Here is a 16,450-nt window from a genome sequence, read left to right as displayed (position 1 = left end):
TGAAGTTAATTTTTTCATGTTTGGAGCAAACTATCGGACCTAAAGATTAATTTCCATAAAATTCAGTTGTTCTGTTATGGTGAGGCTCGAGACTAGGCCACTATGTATGTTGAATTGTTTGGCTGCGGAGCTAGGTTTGGCCGGAGATCTTCCTCTCTGTAATACCGATGAACACCTATGCGGCATGTTGTACCTCGCCCTGACGCAGGTTTACGTTATTAGCTTTTGCGTTTTTACCTTTTATTTATAGCTCTAGCGCTAGTGTTTTGGTGGCAAGATTAGATTGTACAGTGAGTTAGTTCCATCTTTGATTCATGCAGTCAGATCAATTATTTATAGCTCTAATCCCTGGAGTTTATTGCACTAATATTGTGTTACTTAGATCATCATTATTGTGTTATATTGAAATAATTTTTTATTATGTACATATGTCTACAGGTAGAAATGTGTTATCCAGATGTACAAAATCTGTTTACATTCTTGTTTACGTCTTATCTCTTGCTAGCATTTTTTATCTCTAGCTACTCTGGATGTACAAATCTATTTACATTGCTATTTTTGTTACATGTTTCACATATTTAACTCTAGGTAGCATTTTATAATAGAGATATCATTTTAGGAACACTGCATAAGAAGAGTTGGTTACCGATCTTATATCATGGTCTTAACATCTTCTAAAAACAAATAGACAAAGACGTAACCAAGGGGGAATGTATGCGAGGTAGGGCAACTTACACTCCACTTGGCACTTTATACGGCCTCCTCACACACTTGACATAAGAGTAAGTCCGCTCATATCCTAGAATTTTTTTTATCCTCACATGCAATTTTACATTCTCTTTTTTTTTATTCTCACATGATAAATGTTTCATTTTTCCAGGATTGTGCTTGGGCTGTCAAATCCTATAATGTGGCTGATGTGAGGTTCCAAGTGCCTCTCTTTCATATAGCACGCCATGATCACGAGGGCTTCCGCGTGGTTAGGGAACCACATCCAAGTTTCTCTCCAATGCACTAGCACGAAATCTGCGGACAAGGTTCAGCATAAGCTATAAACCAGAGTTTTGGGAAGATTATGACACATCTTTCCATTGGAACCTGTCTAGGAGGCAAAGACATAACCAAAAACGACTCATTTTTGTAGCTAGAAATGTATGTTGTAATGCATATATGCATGTGTTGTATCAAATATACAATTAAATATAATAAATTTTTGGTATTGTGTTTTGGTGAAATATTGCATGTGTTACTGGTACAACTTGGTATGGAGGTAGTACTAATAGGAGCTGCGAGAAAACGTTAGCGATAATTCTGGAAAAGCACACGATTAGCTTAAACTCACCGTCTCGAATTGTCAGAAACACACACGAACAGAAATAGTAAAGTGTGTGTGAAGGTCTCGCATTTCCCAAACAATTTATGTCAACAAATCGTTTGCGATAGATGGGCCATCGCACATGGATTTATATACCATGTGCGCTTTAGAGGAGGATCGCCCATCCTTGCATAGTAATGGTAAGCTTTACCATGTGCGACTAGCCATTTCAGCTGTGTGTCTGTATTAGTAATCCCACTTGCAACCGAGGAGAACTTAGTTGTAAGACATTTGCAAATAGAGAAAAAAAAAGTTGCAACCTGACTTACAACTAGAAAAATCTTAGTTGCAACATAATTACAACTCGAAAAAACCTCGAGCGTTCTAGGGATGAACTTCCTGATCTTAAAAAGATGGAAACCGGGTGAAGTTGAAATAATCAGCATATAGTGAAATCAAAAATAGAATTGATCGTGCAAAAATATCAGCACATGATGAAAAAAAACCCATCTAGTTGCATCCGCGGCACACAACCACCTCAGTTGAAAAATCCCCATTTCATTCCTTTTACTGTGACACAAACTTAGCAGAACAACGCCCACCAAGCAGCCTGCAGTAAATGGGCCCGCTGGGGCTTGGGAAGACCCGGTAACAAGAAACGGCCTTCGCAACTACAAACACTGGCCGACCCGCACTAGCCCACCTACGACACAAATCTTAGCACATCGAGGATCTGGTGAAACTGGCTCAACACGAGATTAGTTCTCAGGTAGCTAGATATAGCAATTCTGTGATTTTAATAAAGCGTCTCAATATAGAAAAGGTGGGAAAATGGGTCGCCCCCTTAATTGAGTAAGGTGAAAATCGAGGCCAATTGCAAATATTAATCGGTTGCATGGTCGGTAACAACTTGTAGTAAAATCTACTCGATCAAGCTTTCTGTCCCATCCATAAATCTTGATCCTTAACACTATGTCAATCAGCTCCTGACACTGACATGAGTCCTTTCTAATCGAGCTGGGCCAACACTAGCTAGGTACGTACGTAGCAGCAACGTACAGTAAGGCTACCAACCTAAACAGCGACGAGGTGCGTGAGTATTTGTTGCCTTGGAAGCAACATATATAAACGCAGCAGCAATTTCTATATTTGAAGTCGTCCCAAAACTCTCGATATAATCTTCAGCAGTCTTAGTTTATTCCCTTCAAAGCTACGGCCCGGCCGACCGGCCGGCTAACCACCGCGATTGATCTCACAGTCGTCAATCCATCCCTGTGTCGCCATGCGTGCATGTGTATATGTGGTCGAGGTTCCTCCTTACATTTGGCAGTGACTGAAACTTGCCAGCTACCGACCATGAAATCCTCACTACAAGCATTGCAATTTCTGGGGCATGCCTTCCTTATGCTACGAGCAAGCTGCTGCTACGTCTCTAGCTAGTGTTGTTTCTCTCTGCCAGAAGACTGCCACATATGTCCCAGGTTCTCAACCGAAATATGTAAGAAAGAAGAGAGCTACGATTTAATTTTCGGGGATTATAAGTAAATCAGCAGCAGAACCTTGCTTGTTCCTACAGTCCCCTTAAGTTTTAATTACTCCCATGCATCGAAGCATGTGTATGAAAACAATCGTGCAAACTTTAACTCATCCATAATAGATGTCGTGGTTTTAGTTCAAATTTAAACAAAAACCACTAACTGTAGGGTTTTTTTACGACACAAATCTTAGCTAGCTAGTATCCCTTTGGACTCGTCAGTCCTAGTATCGGTTTAACATGCAAAAGTGGAGTACCAATGGATTGAACTAATCATTTCAGTTAGTTACCAAGTAGGAGTACCAACAATGATCCCTAAATCATCCCAATATTCCTGTAGTAAGAGTTTAATAACCACTTCACTGTGGTTAGCTAGCTAGATCCAGTGTGGCAGGTGAGCACCGACCAAAAGCAAAAGCTTGATTAAACACTAATAACATCAACGTACCGCTTAAACATCCCCGAGCTAAGCCTGCCATACAAAGGTGCATGCCCTACATACTTACTACCATTACACTGCACGCCAACGATTAACAATTAGCTAATGAGATGAACTGTTCACTTGTAATGCAAATGCTAATGTGTACGTAGAAACTATATAAAGCAGCGACCAGCCTATAGCCATTCAGGCCAAGTAACAATCCCTCCCTCGATCTCCCTCTCTCTAGTCTCTAGCGTAACTTACCAAGCAACAACAACTAGGACATCCACCATGGCCACCTCGAGGTCTTTCTGTGGAAGCAGCAACATCACAATGCTGGCCGCCGCTCTGCTCCTTCTCCTGTCGACCTCCGCCGTGGCTCAGCTGGACGTCGGCTACTACAGCAATTCTTGCCCGCACGTCGAGCAGATCGTCCGGGAGGAGATGCTCGGCATACTTCAGGAGGCGCCCACGCTCGCCGGACCCTTCCTCCGTCTCCACTTCCACGACTGCTTCGTCCGGGGATGCGACGCCTCCGTGCTGATCGACTCCACCGACGTCGCCAACAAGCCCGCCGAGAAGGACGCGCCGCCCAACAAGAGCCTCCGCGGCTTCGGCGCCGTGCAGCGCGTCAAGGACAGGCTCCAGTCCGCGTGTCCTAACACCGTCTCCTGCGCCGACGTGCTCGCGCTCATGGCCCGCGACGCCGTCGTGCTCGCCGGAGGCCCCACGTGGCCCGTCGCGCTCGGCCGGAGGGACGGCCGCGTCTCCATCGCCAACGAGACCAACCAGCTTCCCCCGCCCACCTCCAACTTCACCCGCCTCTCCAAGATGTTCGCCGCAAAGGGCCTCGACGCCAAGGACATCGTCGTGCTCTCCGGCGGGCACACGCTCGGCACCGCCCGCTGCGTCTCGTTCACCGACCGGCTGTACAACTTCACCGGCGCCAACAACCCGTCCGACGTGGACCCGGCCCTGGACGCCGCGTACAGGGCCAGGCTTAAGTCTCATTGCCGTAGCCTCGCTGACAACACCACGCTCGCCGAGATGGACCCCGGCAGCTTCCTCACCTTCGACGCCGGCTACTACCGCCTCGTCGCCAAACGCAGGGGCATCCTCCACTCCGACTCCGCGCTCCTCGAGCACCCGACCACCAGGGCCTACGTGGAGCGCCAGGCCACCGGGCTCTTCGCCGCCGAGTTCTTCCGCGACTTCGCCGAGTCCATGATCAAGATGGGCAACATCGGCGTGCTCACCGGGGACCAGGGCGAGATCAGGAGCAAGTGCTACGCCGTCAACAAATAATTGTCTCGGTTCATTCGTCGACGTACTCGTGCATTGCTAATTCGGTACTATTACTTTGATTGCTTGCTTGGCTTGCGTTGGGTTCATACAGATATGTGTGCTAAATTAATTTCACCCGTGGCATATTTCTTTTCTTTTTAAGTGTTCATCAACCATCACGAGTGGCTGTGTTTGTATAACTGATATTGGTCGTAAACGGCCTCATACTTTCTTGTTTTGATTTCATTTTTTCATGGGAACTTTCTATTCATCTTGTAACAATGGCGATGTATAGAAATATACATTTTCTCATGTTTACGGAAGACGATTACTTCATTCCTCAATAAAAATAACTAGCAATACTTTGCATTTACATTTATTGGTATGCTTTGTAATTCCTTCAAAAAAAAAGTATGCTTTGTAATTGTATATACTCTCTCCATCCATAAAAGGATGTCTTAGATTTATCTAAAGTTGGATTATGTAGACACTAGATCCTTTTATAGAGGTAGTATTATTTCTTTCTTCAGTCCTACTCCCTAGCAAGGCTTTTTTTTTCTTTTCCAAAATGGCTTCTTGATTGCGTAGCAACATGCGAATTTACCGGAGTTCTCGGGATTTTACCATCCCAAAAATTTGAATTCAGTTTCTTATGTGAATAAATAAATTTGCTCTACTCAGGTCTATCCAAAGTGCCAGATGGCACCTCGCTTCTTTTTTTTCTATCGTTAATCGGAAGCCTGGGTTGCCCTCATGCAGCCCCGGCCCACCTCACAAACCTTTGTGTGTTTAGGCTGCTCATAGTGGGGAGTAATATAAGGTGGTGTCATGCATAAGTTACTAATCCATGTTACTACCTTCATAGTGGAAAGTAACTTAGGGATGGTATCATGCAAAGTCTCATTTATTAGTTTGTAGACTCATTTTATCTTGGGGTGTGTGATGTTATGGTAACATAGCTAGTTACCACCTCCTTTTTTTTCATTTATTGCTATGCCATGTCACCAAAACACCTTAAAGTATGTGATGTTACTACCTAAGTTACTCCCACTATGAGCAGTCTTACTAGGTCGTATTCGGCAATTCCTATTTCACGCTTCATGCGAACCATACTAGCCGACGAGTACCCCTCCTTTCGCTAGCGATTCAAAATGGGCTGGCTCTGTGTGTTCTGGTTTTTCGGTTTGGGGAATATTTTAGAACTTTCCAGCTCCGTTTTCTCTGGTTTTCTGGTTTTCTGGTTTCCTGGTTTCTCCGGTTTTCATATTTTCTTTTTCCTATTTTTTTTGAAATCTGAACATTTTCAAATCATGATTTTTTTAATTCGAACAGTTTTAAAAAATTAAATATTTTTGAACTCGGCCATTTTTTCAAATCTGAACATTTTTAAATGTGAACATTTTCAAATTTGAACATTTTTTCAAATCCACATATTTTCAAATTTGAATGTTTCCCAAATCCAAACCTTCTAAAATGTGAACATTTTTTCAATTTTTTCAATTTTCAAACTTTGACATTTTTTAAAATCTGAACATTTTTTTATGAGGAACATTCTAATTTCCGAACATTTTTTTTAATTGAACATTTTACATTTCGAATTTTTTTCAGATTTAAACAATTTTTTTTTATTTGAGCATTTTCAAATTTTTATTTTTTTTATATTTGAATATTTTCTAATTTTGAATATTCCTAAAACCAAAAAAAACGATCGAAGAGTTGCGGACAAGTACAAGCTGAGCGACACGCTAAACTGAATTGGGCCGGCCCACCCGGGATCCTTCGACGCGAAGGCGCGATCCCGTTCGCATGAAGCCTGAAATAGGGAACCTCGTCTTATTCGTCGTGCCTCGGCCACCTTGCGAGTGTCCCGCCCGGGCCTTTGCCAGATGGTACTTCAGACATCTGCTTGCCCAGCGCTCGCGAAATCGTTAGAACAAGACCGACCTTCGCGAAGGGAAGACAACTCGCTCCGCACGCGACAATGGCGCGCTGTGGTGCCAGAAAAATCTCTGAGAAATGGTCTCCCTGCTCGCCCTGCTCGCCACGTGTCGCAAGGGGAAGCAAGGTGTGGATGAGAGAGGAGAGAGAAGGCAGATGGGGGCTGAGAAGGCAGATGGGGGCTGCGTTGTATCAGCTTTTCCCTTTATTTTTCTAGATTCGGTTTTTCAAAATGAAATATCTTGAGAACCGTAAATCCAAACTACGATCCGTTTTCACTTTTGAGATCCTCGTGTCGAGATCTTCAAAATTAGATCTCATGTTGATAGATTTCGGAATACTTTTTTTCCGTACTTCCAATACTAGTATGGTTGGGCCAATACTAGTATGGTTGTAGTCGTGGTGTGTACCTAACTGTAACTGTACTAGTATGGTTGTAATCGTGGTGTGTACCTAACTTCTAAGTACTTCTATTTTTAGTGTAGATGATGCAGTTTTCCCTTTACTAAGTAACTGTACTTACTCGTGTGTGCTACTGTACCTGTACTTTTGTACCAGTACTTGCTCGTGTGCGCGACTGTATTTCTGTACTACTACTTGCTCATGTGCGCGACTGTACTTCTATACCAGTACTTACTCGTGTGCGCGACTGTACCTGCTCGGGTGCGCGATTGTACCCGCTCGTGTATGCGACTGTACCTGTGCTCGCTCATATGTGCAGTATGTAACTGTATTTGTGTCTTATACGTAATTGTACTCGTGTCTTATACCTAGCTGTACTCGTTCGTTGGTGTACTCGTGTTTTGTCTAGGCCGATGGTATCAATCGATTTGAAGTACGCGACGTCACCACCGTGATCAGCCTAGCTACCTAATTAATGGATGCATGATTCGATGCATGCATGGCGTTGCTTCTATGCTTGCATAGGAGCAATACACCTTGGCTGTACTCGTGCCCGCGCGCGCGGTTTGCTTTGCTTTGCGGTAGGTACGAAACTCGTTCGCGTCGTGCTGCGGCCGGAAGGACGACACGTGTCAACAGCTGGTACAAGCGCGGGACGATATTTTCCCTTTGGGAAGATCGGCCTCTAGGCAGTGATACCCCAGCGCTCGAGGGCTTGCCGTCATGCTGCGATGAGCCACCGGCCCGCAATGGTTCGTACGCCGCGCCCAGCTGGGCAATTACCAAGCACCGCACACCCTGGCCTGGTCGGGTATAGGGCCCGGTCTATTTTCGTTTTTTCAATTTATTTTTGTTTTCTGTTTCTTCGTTTTTTTTTGTTTTCTTTGTTTTCTTTTCTTTTCTGTTTCTGCTTCTTTTTTCTTTCTTTTATTTCTTTTTTCGAATTCTGAAAATTTTAAATTAAAAAATTGTTTAAATTTTAAAAATGTTCAAATTTATAATTTGTTTAGATTTGAAAAATGTTCAAATTCGAAAATTGGTCAAATTGTTCAAATTATTTAAACTTAAAAATTGTTCAGATTAGAAAATTGTTCAAACTTAAAAAATTTCAAATTTAAAATTTGTTCAAATTTGAAAATTGTTCAAATTAAAAAAACAAAAAAATTATTAAAATTTTTAAATCAGAAATGCTCGATTTTAAAATTTAAAAGTTCAGATTTGATAATTTCCAATTTTTAAAAATCTTCAAATTATAAAAAATTAACTGAAAGAAAAAGAAACGAAAAAAAAGTTTATCTGATGCTGTTGGGCCGGGGACAGCAAGCCACGTCGAACCAGCGGAACTGAAAGCAGCCGATCAGGATCGTGGGCCGGGCCCAACAACGGCCGGTGGGGTGTGCGGCTCCTCGCTCGCCACCGACTAGGTCGGTGTAAAGCAACCCCCAATTCCTATAAACCGACCAGGTCGGTGGTTACCGCGCGCTGCACACCCCCCCTGCGCGCGGTATGGGCCGGCCTGGTCGGCCTGTTTCGCGTTTATTTTCGTTTTCTGTTTCTTTATTGTTTTTTCTTTTCTTTTCCTTTTTCTTTTCTCTTTCTTTTTTTGTGTTTTTGTTTCTTTTTTGTTTATTTTTATTTTTGTTCAAATTTAAAAAGTTCAAATTTGAAAAATGTTCAAATCTGGAAATCGTTTAAAAAAATTTCAAATTTGAAAATCATTCAAATTTGAAATTTGTTCATAGTAAAAAAATGTTCAATTTTCGAAAATTGTTGGAGCTAAAAAATTGTTCATATTAAAAAAAATCTGGAAATGTTCAAATTTCAAAATTGTTTAGATTTAAAAATTGTTCAAAATTTAAAACGGTTCAAATTTGAAACTATTCAATTAAAAAATATATTCAAATTTAAAAACTGTTCATTTTCAAACTGATCAATTTTTTGCAAAATATTTTTTCTCAAAAAATTCTTTTGAAAATTTTACATTAAAAAAATGAAAATATAAACATAAAAGAAAAAACAGAAAAGAAGGAAGAAAAAAGAAAAAAGAAAAAAACTCACCTGATGCGATGGGCCGCGGCCCACTGAGCCACCCGGAATCGTGGGGGTTGTGCGGTGTGTTGCACCGACCAATCAGGTCGGTGTATAGGTCCCCACCCCCCAGCTGCAATCGGGTCCGGCAAATCCTACAAGACTAGTATATAGTGGAGAGTAAATATGATGTTATGCTAACTTAGGTACTAGTTACTACGATGTTCTTTTTTCTCAATTAATAATTCTGCAACGGGTTCTGGTAAATATTAATTAGATTGTAGACTCATGTAGTATTAAGAAATATGATGTTATGCTAACATAGCTCCCTTTTCTCAATTAATAATATGACATATCATCAAAAATACTTAGATGGCATTGCATGTACTTCTATGTTACTATCCAAGTTACTCTCACTAAGATTTTCCAGTTAGCTTTTTCGGGTGCGCATGTACACTGATCTAGTCAGCGTGTACCGCCCACCGCACATCCCGACACCCAGCAACTATCGGGCCGCAGCCCATTAAGGTCAGCTATATATTCCTTTTTTCTTTTTTCCATTTTTCTAGTATTTATCTTCTATGTTTTTTTTCGTTTTTCAAAAGTTGCACGTTTTTCTAAAACTAAAATTTGTTTCAAGAAAATTCTTTTTGAAGAATCTAATTATTTTCAAAATAAATATTTTTCGCAATTTCAAAATTTGTAAATATCTGAACATTTTTTTAATATTGAACACATTTAAATTTGAACATTTTTAAATCTGAACTAATTTCAAATTGTGAAGATTTTAAAATTTTGAACATCTTTTAATTTTTTTTTCAATTTTTCTGTTTTAAAAAATTGAACACTTGAAAATTCGAATTTTTTTGATTTTTGATTTTTTTCTATTCTTTTTTTCCTTTAAGTTTTCAAGTTGAGTTTTTTCTGAATTTTTTTTAAAATTTGAACCTTTTGCAAGTTAAAGCATTTGTAAAAATTTGAACCTTTTTATCAAAGTTGAACATTTTTATATTAGAAAAAATTCAACAATTTCTTATCTTGGAGCTTTTAAAATTTAAAATTTTGAACTTTTCAATTTTTGATTTTTTTAAACATTAACCTTTTCAATTTTCTAAATTTTAAATATGGATACATTTAAAATACCCATTGTTTTTTCAAATATGTGACTTTTAGTTTTTCATGAATTTTTTAATTGTACAAAAAGAATGCTGGCATAAAATCACACCGACCAACTATTGGGAACGATTCGCACGAGCATTGTTTATCGTGCTGGCCCACCAGGACATTTCGCTGGCACGTCGCATATGGGAGGAACACAAAGAGCTTCCTATAGGAGCTCCCGCACCGGCTCCGTGGTAAAAGGCTCATGCGCTGCTGCCGTTGTCGTGCACTGCTGCCCACGACAACTTCCAATCGAATCAAATCGCCTGATCTACCTATCGTGCTCCAAGCACGGGGAGACGCCAAATCCCCTTCTGCAGTTTTCCGAGTTTAACATGTCGTGTTTAGTAGCATGCAGCTATTTTTACATTCTCGAAGACACTTATATGGGGCATGGTCCATTCAAAATGAGCTTGGGCCATGTTCTTTATTTCTTTTGGTGGTTTAGGTCACATCACTAGGTACTAAGGTGCCATATTATTTGGTTACGCACGCAAACTAATTTTAGCCTCATTTCCTGTTTATATAGTGATCTTACCTCTCACCTATCACATTCAACCCCACGCTACCGCCCACGAAGCAGGGCACAAGGCCTACCACGACAGCGTGTGGAACGACCACCACACCGCCACCGTTGACGGTGGCTACGCTTCCTATATGGAAGGTAAGGCTATACCTACACAATGCGATTCCACGAGGAAACTGTTGATCCTAGGGAGAACGTTATCATGGATTACCACCATTATCCAACCACTAATACCACTCTCCTAAGGTACTAGCTACAAATACCACTCGTATGAATGTGAATGTGCAACAGAGGCATGAACTAGCATACTTAAGAACTTACTCCGCAGATCTATTCGTGTACTCCCACCAAACCAGAAAACTTATAACATGAGAGCCATGTGAAAGGGTGAGGCAGAGCTACTCTTCCTAAGAAACTTCAAACAGTCAATTGTGTGTGATGAATTTGACAAAATTCACTCAAAAAGCTCGAAACACGAATATGTGTTTGAAGATTTATAGCAAAAAAAACTCGAAATCGATTATCAAAATGGAATCATATCATCGACGCACATCATTTTGATGTACATCTTATTTTGTATCAAAACATGGTTGTGTTGATTAGAAGTAGGTAGGTGAAGGTTATTAAGAGAGAGTGAGTGGAAACAACCGCTCGTACCTCCCCGTGCAAAGTTGCATTAATGACAACTGGCCTAGCTCCACAAAAATTGTTGCTTCGACAGTTCCTTAAAGGTCTAACTCGGAGGTGCCTTGAGAACCGTGCGGGTCACAACATGGAGGGAGCCATGGCAACCAGTCAGGCCGATTTCGTCTCCCTAGAGCCTGCCTAGAGGGCATGCAAGCTACCAAACACGCCCCCCAAACTATGGCTGGAACCAACAGTGGTTCTTGCTCATACCAACATGTTGCTACTTCTGTTCCCGAAGCTCTTCACCAAAGTAATCCGAGGTTAAACCTGTTTGGCTTGGAGCGATTTGAAGATGGGTGACCGATCGGGAAGTTAATCCCGGGTGCGCACGAGTGAGGACAAAGTGTGTATAAAAGATTAGTGTTGGTTTACGGGGCCAGTCTAGAGATCCTAGAGGGGTAGCAGGCCCGATCAGGGGATGTCCGGAGTGTTACATTTGGTATCAAAGCCAACCTTCGCGGTAACACGGGCGTGTGCAGGTCAGGGCGCGGCCATGTGGCCCGTCATGACACATGTTCCAACACTGGACACATGGACGTGTGCCATAGGGGACGTTCCTAGCTTGGGGTTGATTGATGAGGATGCAATCTCGGGAGATAAGTGTGACATCCTGGCCGGTCTAGGGCTCAATATGATTGATAGGACACTCATAGTAAGAAGTTGCAACTTTATTTTCGGAATCTCATTAGCAAAGAACTCCGAAGTTAAGCGTGATTGGCCTAGAGCGGACGCCGGTTGTTCTTTGATGGTTTCTCACATGTTGATCTTCTTTGGTTTACACGTGATAAGCTCGCTTCAATGTTCCTTTGATATCGATTGTTTGAATTTTGAGACCCATATCAATCAAACGACGACAAGCAGTTGCACAACACAATAACGATATATCTTAACAAGATAAGTTCAGTTTTCATATCTAGCGGGACAATAACTACCGATGATCATCCTCATAAACTAAATAAACATAGACACCAGCAACAAAACCCGCTAAGTTTACTCCTTTTGGTTTAGATTTTGGATGAAATCCTCATTTACATCTACGTTTTCAAAATCGTCTAAGAATTTAAAATAAATCAACATAAGATAATAGTTAATGAAATATTGTACACCTATCCAACCATTATGAGATTAGTGGCGTTGCAAACATAATTTAATTTGTGAACCATGGAAAAAAATCATGCCATTTAGGTTTCTAAATCAAAAGTTACATTGGTTAAATAAAAAATACGTAAAACGAAGGTGTCTTGTTCATTGGAATGGAGGGAGTATGTTTTAGGGCAGTGTGCCCTCTCCTACGACGCTATGGTATTTTTTTGAAGGTTAAATAGTGGGGAAATCAACACTGCAATTTTTATTATTTAATAAAAGCAACAGTAGCAGTACAATACAGAGCCATTATACCAGAAGTATAAGGCTAAAAACAAGAAAGAAACAAAAACAAAAGAAATCTACAATTCTACACTTGGTTTTGGATCCATTCATTGAAAGTTTCTGCAAACTTTTTCTTTATCCTGTACTGAATCATTCTAAGCTCATTCTTGAAAATGACTTTCCAGCTTTGAAAGGTGGGCAATTGGTTCATGAAGATTCTGGTATTTCTAAGAATCCATATCCCCCAAGCAGCTGCAATAATAATTTCATAGCAAAAGGAACATTAAGTTTGTTCTTGACATCATAGAAAGCATCCATGACATACAAGTGTAAAGTTCTTTGAGGGCATATATAATCCCAGCATTTCATAGCAAATGGGCAATCCCAGAAAAGATGAATCAATGTTCTTCCTGACTGCACTGTAAGGTGGCGCATGAGTATGAAGGAAGATTAAAATACTTTCTAGCCAATAGATTCCTTGTGTTTAAACGGTCCAATAAAACCATCCAGAAGAAGAACATGTGTTTTGCTTGACATGCAGACTTCCAAATGCAAGAGAAAATTTCTGGAGTATGCCTCCGACCAATCATGGCATCATAAGCATTCTTCGTGGTGAATTGATTGTTTCCCCAAATATAACTGCAAGAATCATGGCATCATGGAATCATAAGCATTCTTTGTGGGGGGCTTATCTATCCTTCAATATGCCGATGATACTATGCAAGCATCCTTGTGGCGGCGGTGCACTTCTGAATCGATGAGAACCTGGCAACACACAGCGTCGTGCTTCAGCTTGAAGTAGGTGTCGAACTCTCGAACGCCGTGGAGGATATTCATGAACAAACCCTTGCTCATCCTATACCGGTGCCGAAAATTGTCATCATCTGTTGCGTCATCTGCGAAGTAGTCATTCTGCAGCATGGTATGCCCCTCCATCCTCTGCCGGGGCTTTGACTTCTTTCTCCCGACCTTGATCCTCCGCGGCGTAGCCTCTTCCGCTTCTCTGTCTCGGTGTCAAGCATGTCCTGAAGGGACGCGATGATCAACAAATGCTCTCGGATGTCGTCGTCGAAGGTTTGCTCGTCCTCCAGCAGTCGGACAAGCATCTCGTCGTTGCTATCCATGTCTGAAGCAAAATTAATGGTTAAAATTCAGCCGCGGCAGACGACGCCTACCTGACAAGGTGTCGAACACCTTATGTGCGCGGAGGTGGGGTGGATTTCACGCCACGTTCTAGGCGCGACGAGAAATAAAAGGCCCGAACAAACGGTTATAGAAATAGTCACCGACTGGTGGGAGCCCGCCACGCTTTTCCTTGTGTCCGATGTGCTCGGAGCATCCCCTGTGTAGCGGGAACGGACTCGAGGCGTCAGATATCGTATTGGGCCGCGCCGGATGGAAGGAGATTTTGGGCGCAAGGCTGGGAACAAATTTTTGTCCGGCGCGCCTCAAATCCCTTTAGGGACGCCCGGCTGGAGATATTCTTAATTTAGATATTCTTAATTTCTGTGCTCATGACCTTCTCTTCAAGAGAGCTATGCTTATTTTTCACTGTTATCTATATAACTCAGTCGACTACGAAATAATAACAATTTCATTACCGCTGAATCTGTGTTCAAACCAAAAGAAAACGATGGGAAGTGAGAACACTGTAGTCTTGCCGCATGCATGTGGCCCGCTACGACACAGCTGCACAACTAGTTAAATCCTTGAAATCAATGGACGGCGCCGTGCGTAACGGAAACGCAAAGAATCTGCTGCGTGCAGCTCGTAATGGCATGGTCAACTCGCCCTTTGCAAGTATCCAAGCTCTCCAGCTTAGCTTATTCTAGTTCTAGTAAGAATTGGAAGATACTCCTACTCCAGCACAGCAGATCGATAAATACCAGTGGCGGTAAGCACAGAGGCAGAGGGAGCGTCCAGTTTCACTGTAGCACACGAGCAGTACGTGCCGCGCGCGCCTGGCCATCGTCCTCACCGCCGGCCGTCAAGTAGACATGGCAGCGGGAAGGATGCAATGGCTGTCGCTTGCTCTCGCAGCTTCGCTAGCGACGCTCCTGTCGGCGAGCGCATCGCAGCCGGGCATCGGGTTCGGGTACTACAAGGAGACGTGCCCGGCGGCGGAGCAGATCGTGTTCCGGGAGACGACGAGGATCGTCAGGGCCTCGCCGGACCTGGCCGCCTCGCTCCTCCGGCTGCACTACCACGACTGCTTCGTGCAGGGCTGCGACGCGTCCGTGCTGCTCGACTCCACCGACGGCACCCCGGCGGAGAAGGACGCCAAGCCCAACGAGAGCCTCCGAGGCTTCGACGCCGTCGCCCGGGTCAAGGACAAGCTCGAGAAGGCCTGCCCGGCCACCGTCTCCTGCGCTGACCTCCTCGCGCTCATGGCACGCGACGCCGTCGTCCTGGTACGCGACAGCAACATGTCTCTTGTCTCTTATCGCGTAGTACCAACTTGTCTTTCTGAACCGGCAACGTTGCTGTGTCCGACTCTGATCCGTGTATACCCTGTCTCGATCCCAGAGCAAGGGCCCATCCTGGCCGGTGGCGCTCGGTCGGAGGGACGGCCGGACGTCCAGCGCCGGCGACTGCGGCCAGCTACCGCCCCTGTACGGGAACATCACCGTCATGATCGAGGTGTTCGCTGCCAAGGGCCTCGACGTCAAGGACCTCGCCGTGCTCTCGGCCGCGCACACGCTCGGGAAGGCGCACTGCTCCTCCTTCGCTGACCGCCTCTACAACGGCAGCGCTCCCAGCACCGACCCGACCCTGGAACGCCGGTACGCCGACAGGCTGCGAATGCGGTGCCCTGGCCCCGGCGACAGCAGTGCGGCGATGTCGGAGATGGACGCAGGGAGCTGCTCGACGTTCGACACGAGCTACTACCGGCAGGTGGCAAGGGGGCGCGGGCTGCTCCGGTCGGACGCCGGCCTCATGGAGCATCCCGTCACCGGTGCCTACGTCCGGCGCGCCGCCGCTGGCAGGTACGAGGGGCACTTCTTCCAGGACTTCCGCGACTCCATGGCCAAGATGGGCGCCATCGGCGTGCTCACTGGCAACCAGGGAGAGATCAGGACCAAATGCAACCTTGTCAACTGAACTACCCAAGCTAGCTAGGATGAAGATTTCGATGTCACGAGCTAGGATGTGCGGCTATTTGTTTAATTTATTTATTTTATCTCCTACCATGGGCTAGCTAGCTATACATAATAGACAATGCTGATTTTATTCGCCAGTTTCTTGTGTCGTGAATTGACTCTAGGATTTGAGCATTTATTTTTCAGTGTAATCTTCTGGTTAGTTTTGTACTTTTGTTACATATCTCAAACTAGATTTCATGAATGTCTATCTTGAATCAGGAGAATTAGTGTATCGGGTCAGTCTTAAAACTCTAAACTATACTCCTCCGGTTCATGTGAGTTGTCAATGATTTAGACGTATCTACAGGGACGGAGACAGGGGGATGATGAAGGGGGGGGGGGGCTGCGCCCCCCTATGCTCATGATATTTTTTTGAACACAATCCATGACAGTTTCTTATTGTGTGATTTTAGCTAGTTCTGCCCTCCTCATACTAAGATTATCCTCCTTATACTTCATTCATGGTTCCGTCCCAGCTAGAGTTTAGACACATTTTGTGTATAGATACATCCAAATCTGCGACAACTTATATACAACGGAGAGTATTGGTTTTGCTAATTTTCAGTCAAATGTAAATCAACTATACATGTGTTTATCTTAAATTAATTCTTAGCCGAACCACATCATGTTGCACTTTAAAGTG

At 43.4% G+C, this 16,450-nt stretch overlaps 2 protein-coding genes across 2 annotated transcripts; both read left to right on the top strand.

Annotated features, from left to right (window-relative positions):
- Positions 1 to 3,561: 3,561 nt before the first annotated feature.
- Positions 3,562 to 4,595, top strand: LOC124679475 (peroxidase 1-like). Its single transcript, XM_047215224.1, has one exon. The coding sequence runs from the start codon at positions 3,562 to 3,564 to the stop codon at positions 4,573 to 4,575; it is 1,014 nt and encodes a 337-aa protein (XP_047071180.1). The 3' UTR covers positions 4,576 to 4,595.
- Positions 4,596 to 14,661: 10,066 nt separating this feature from the next.
- On the top strand, positions 14,662 to 15,766 carry LOC124672288 (peroxidase 1-like). The gene is made up of 2 exons (XM_047208541.1): positions 14,662 to 15,075; positions 15,191 to 15,766. Exons 1-2 carry the CDS (start codon positions 14,662 to 14,664, stop codon positions 15,764 to 15,766), a joined length of 990 nt encoding a protein of 329 aa, XP_047064497.1.
- The last annotated feature ends 684 nt before the right edge of the window (positions 15,767 to 16,450 follow it).

This window comes from Lolium rigidum, chromosome 7, assembly GCF_022539505.1.
Source record: "Lolium rigidum isolate FL_2022 chromosome 7, APGP_CSIRO_Lrig_0.1, whole genome shotgun sequence".
NCBI classification, from domain to species: Eukaryota; Viridiplantae; Streptophyta; class Magnoliopsida; order Poales; family Poaceae; genus Lolium; species Lolium rigidum.
Note: the sequence above shows the minus strand (reverse complement) of the source record. Positions and strands in the feature narration are given on the sequence as shown.

Coding starts and splice junctions, on each gene's coding strand:
- LOC124679475 (XM_047215224.1), top strand. CDS start 3,562: ATGGCCACCTCGAGGTCTTTCTGTGGAAGCAGCAACATCACAATGCTG.
- LOC124672288 (XM_047208541.1), top strand. CDS start 14,662: ATGGCAGCGGGAAGGATGCAATGGCTGTCGCTTGCTCTCGCAGCTTCG. Junction 15,076..15,190: donor CACGCGACGCCGTCGTCCTG/GTACGCGACAGC, acceptor TCTCGATCCCAG/AGCAAGGGCCCATCCTGGCC.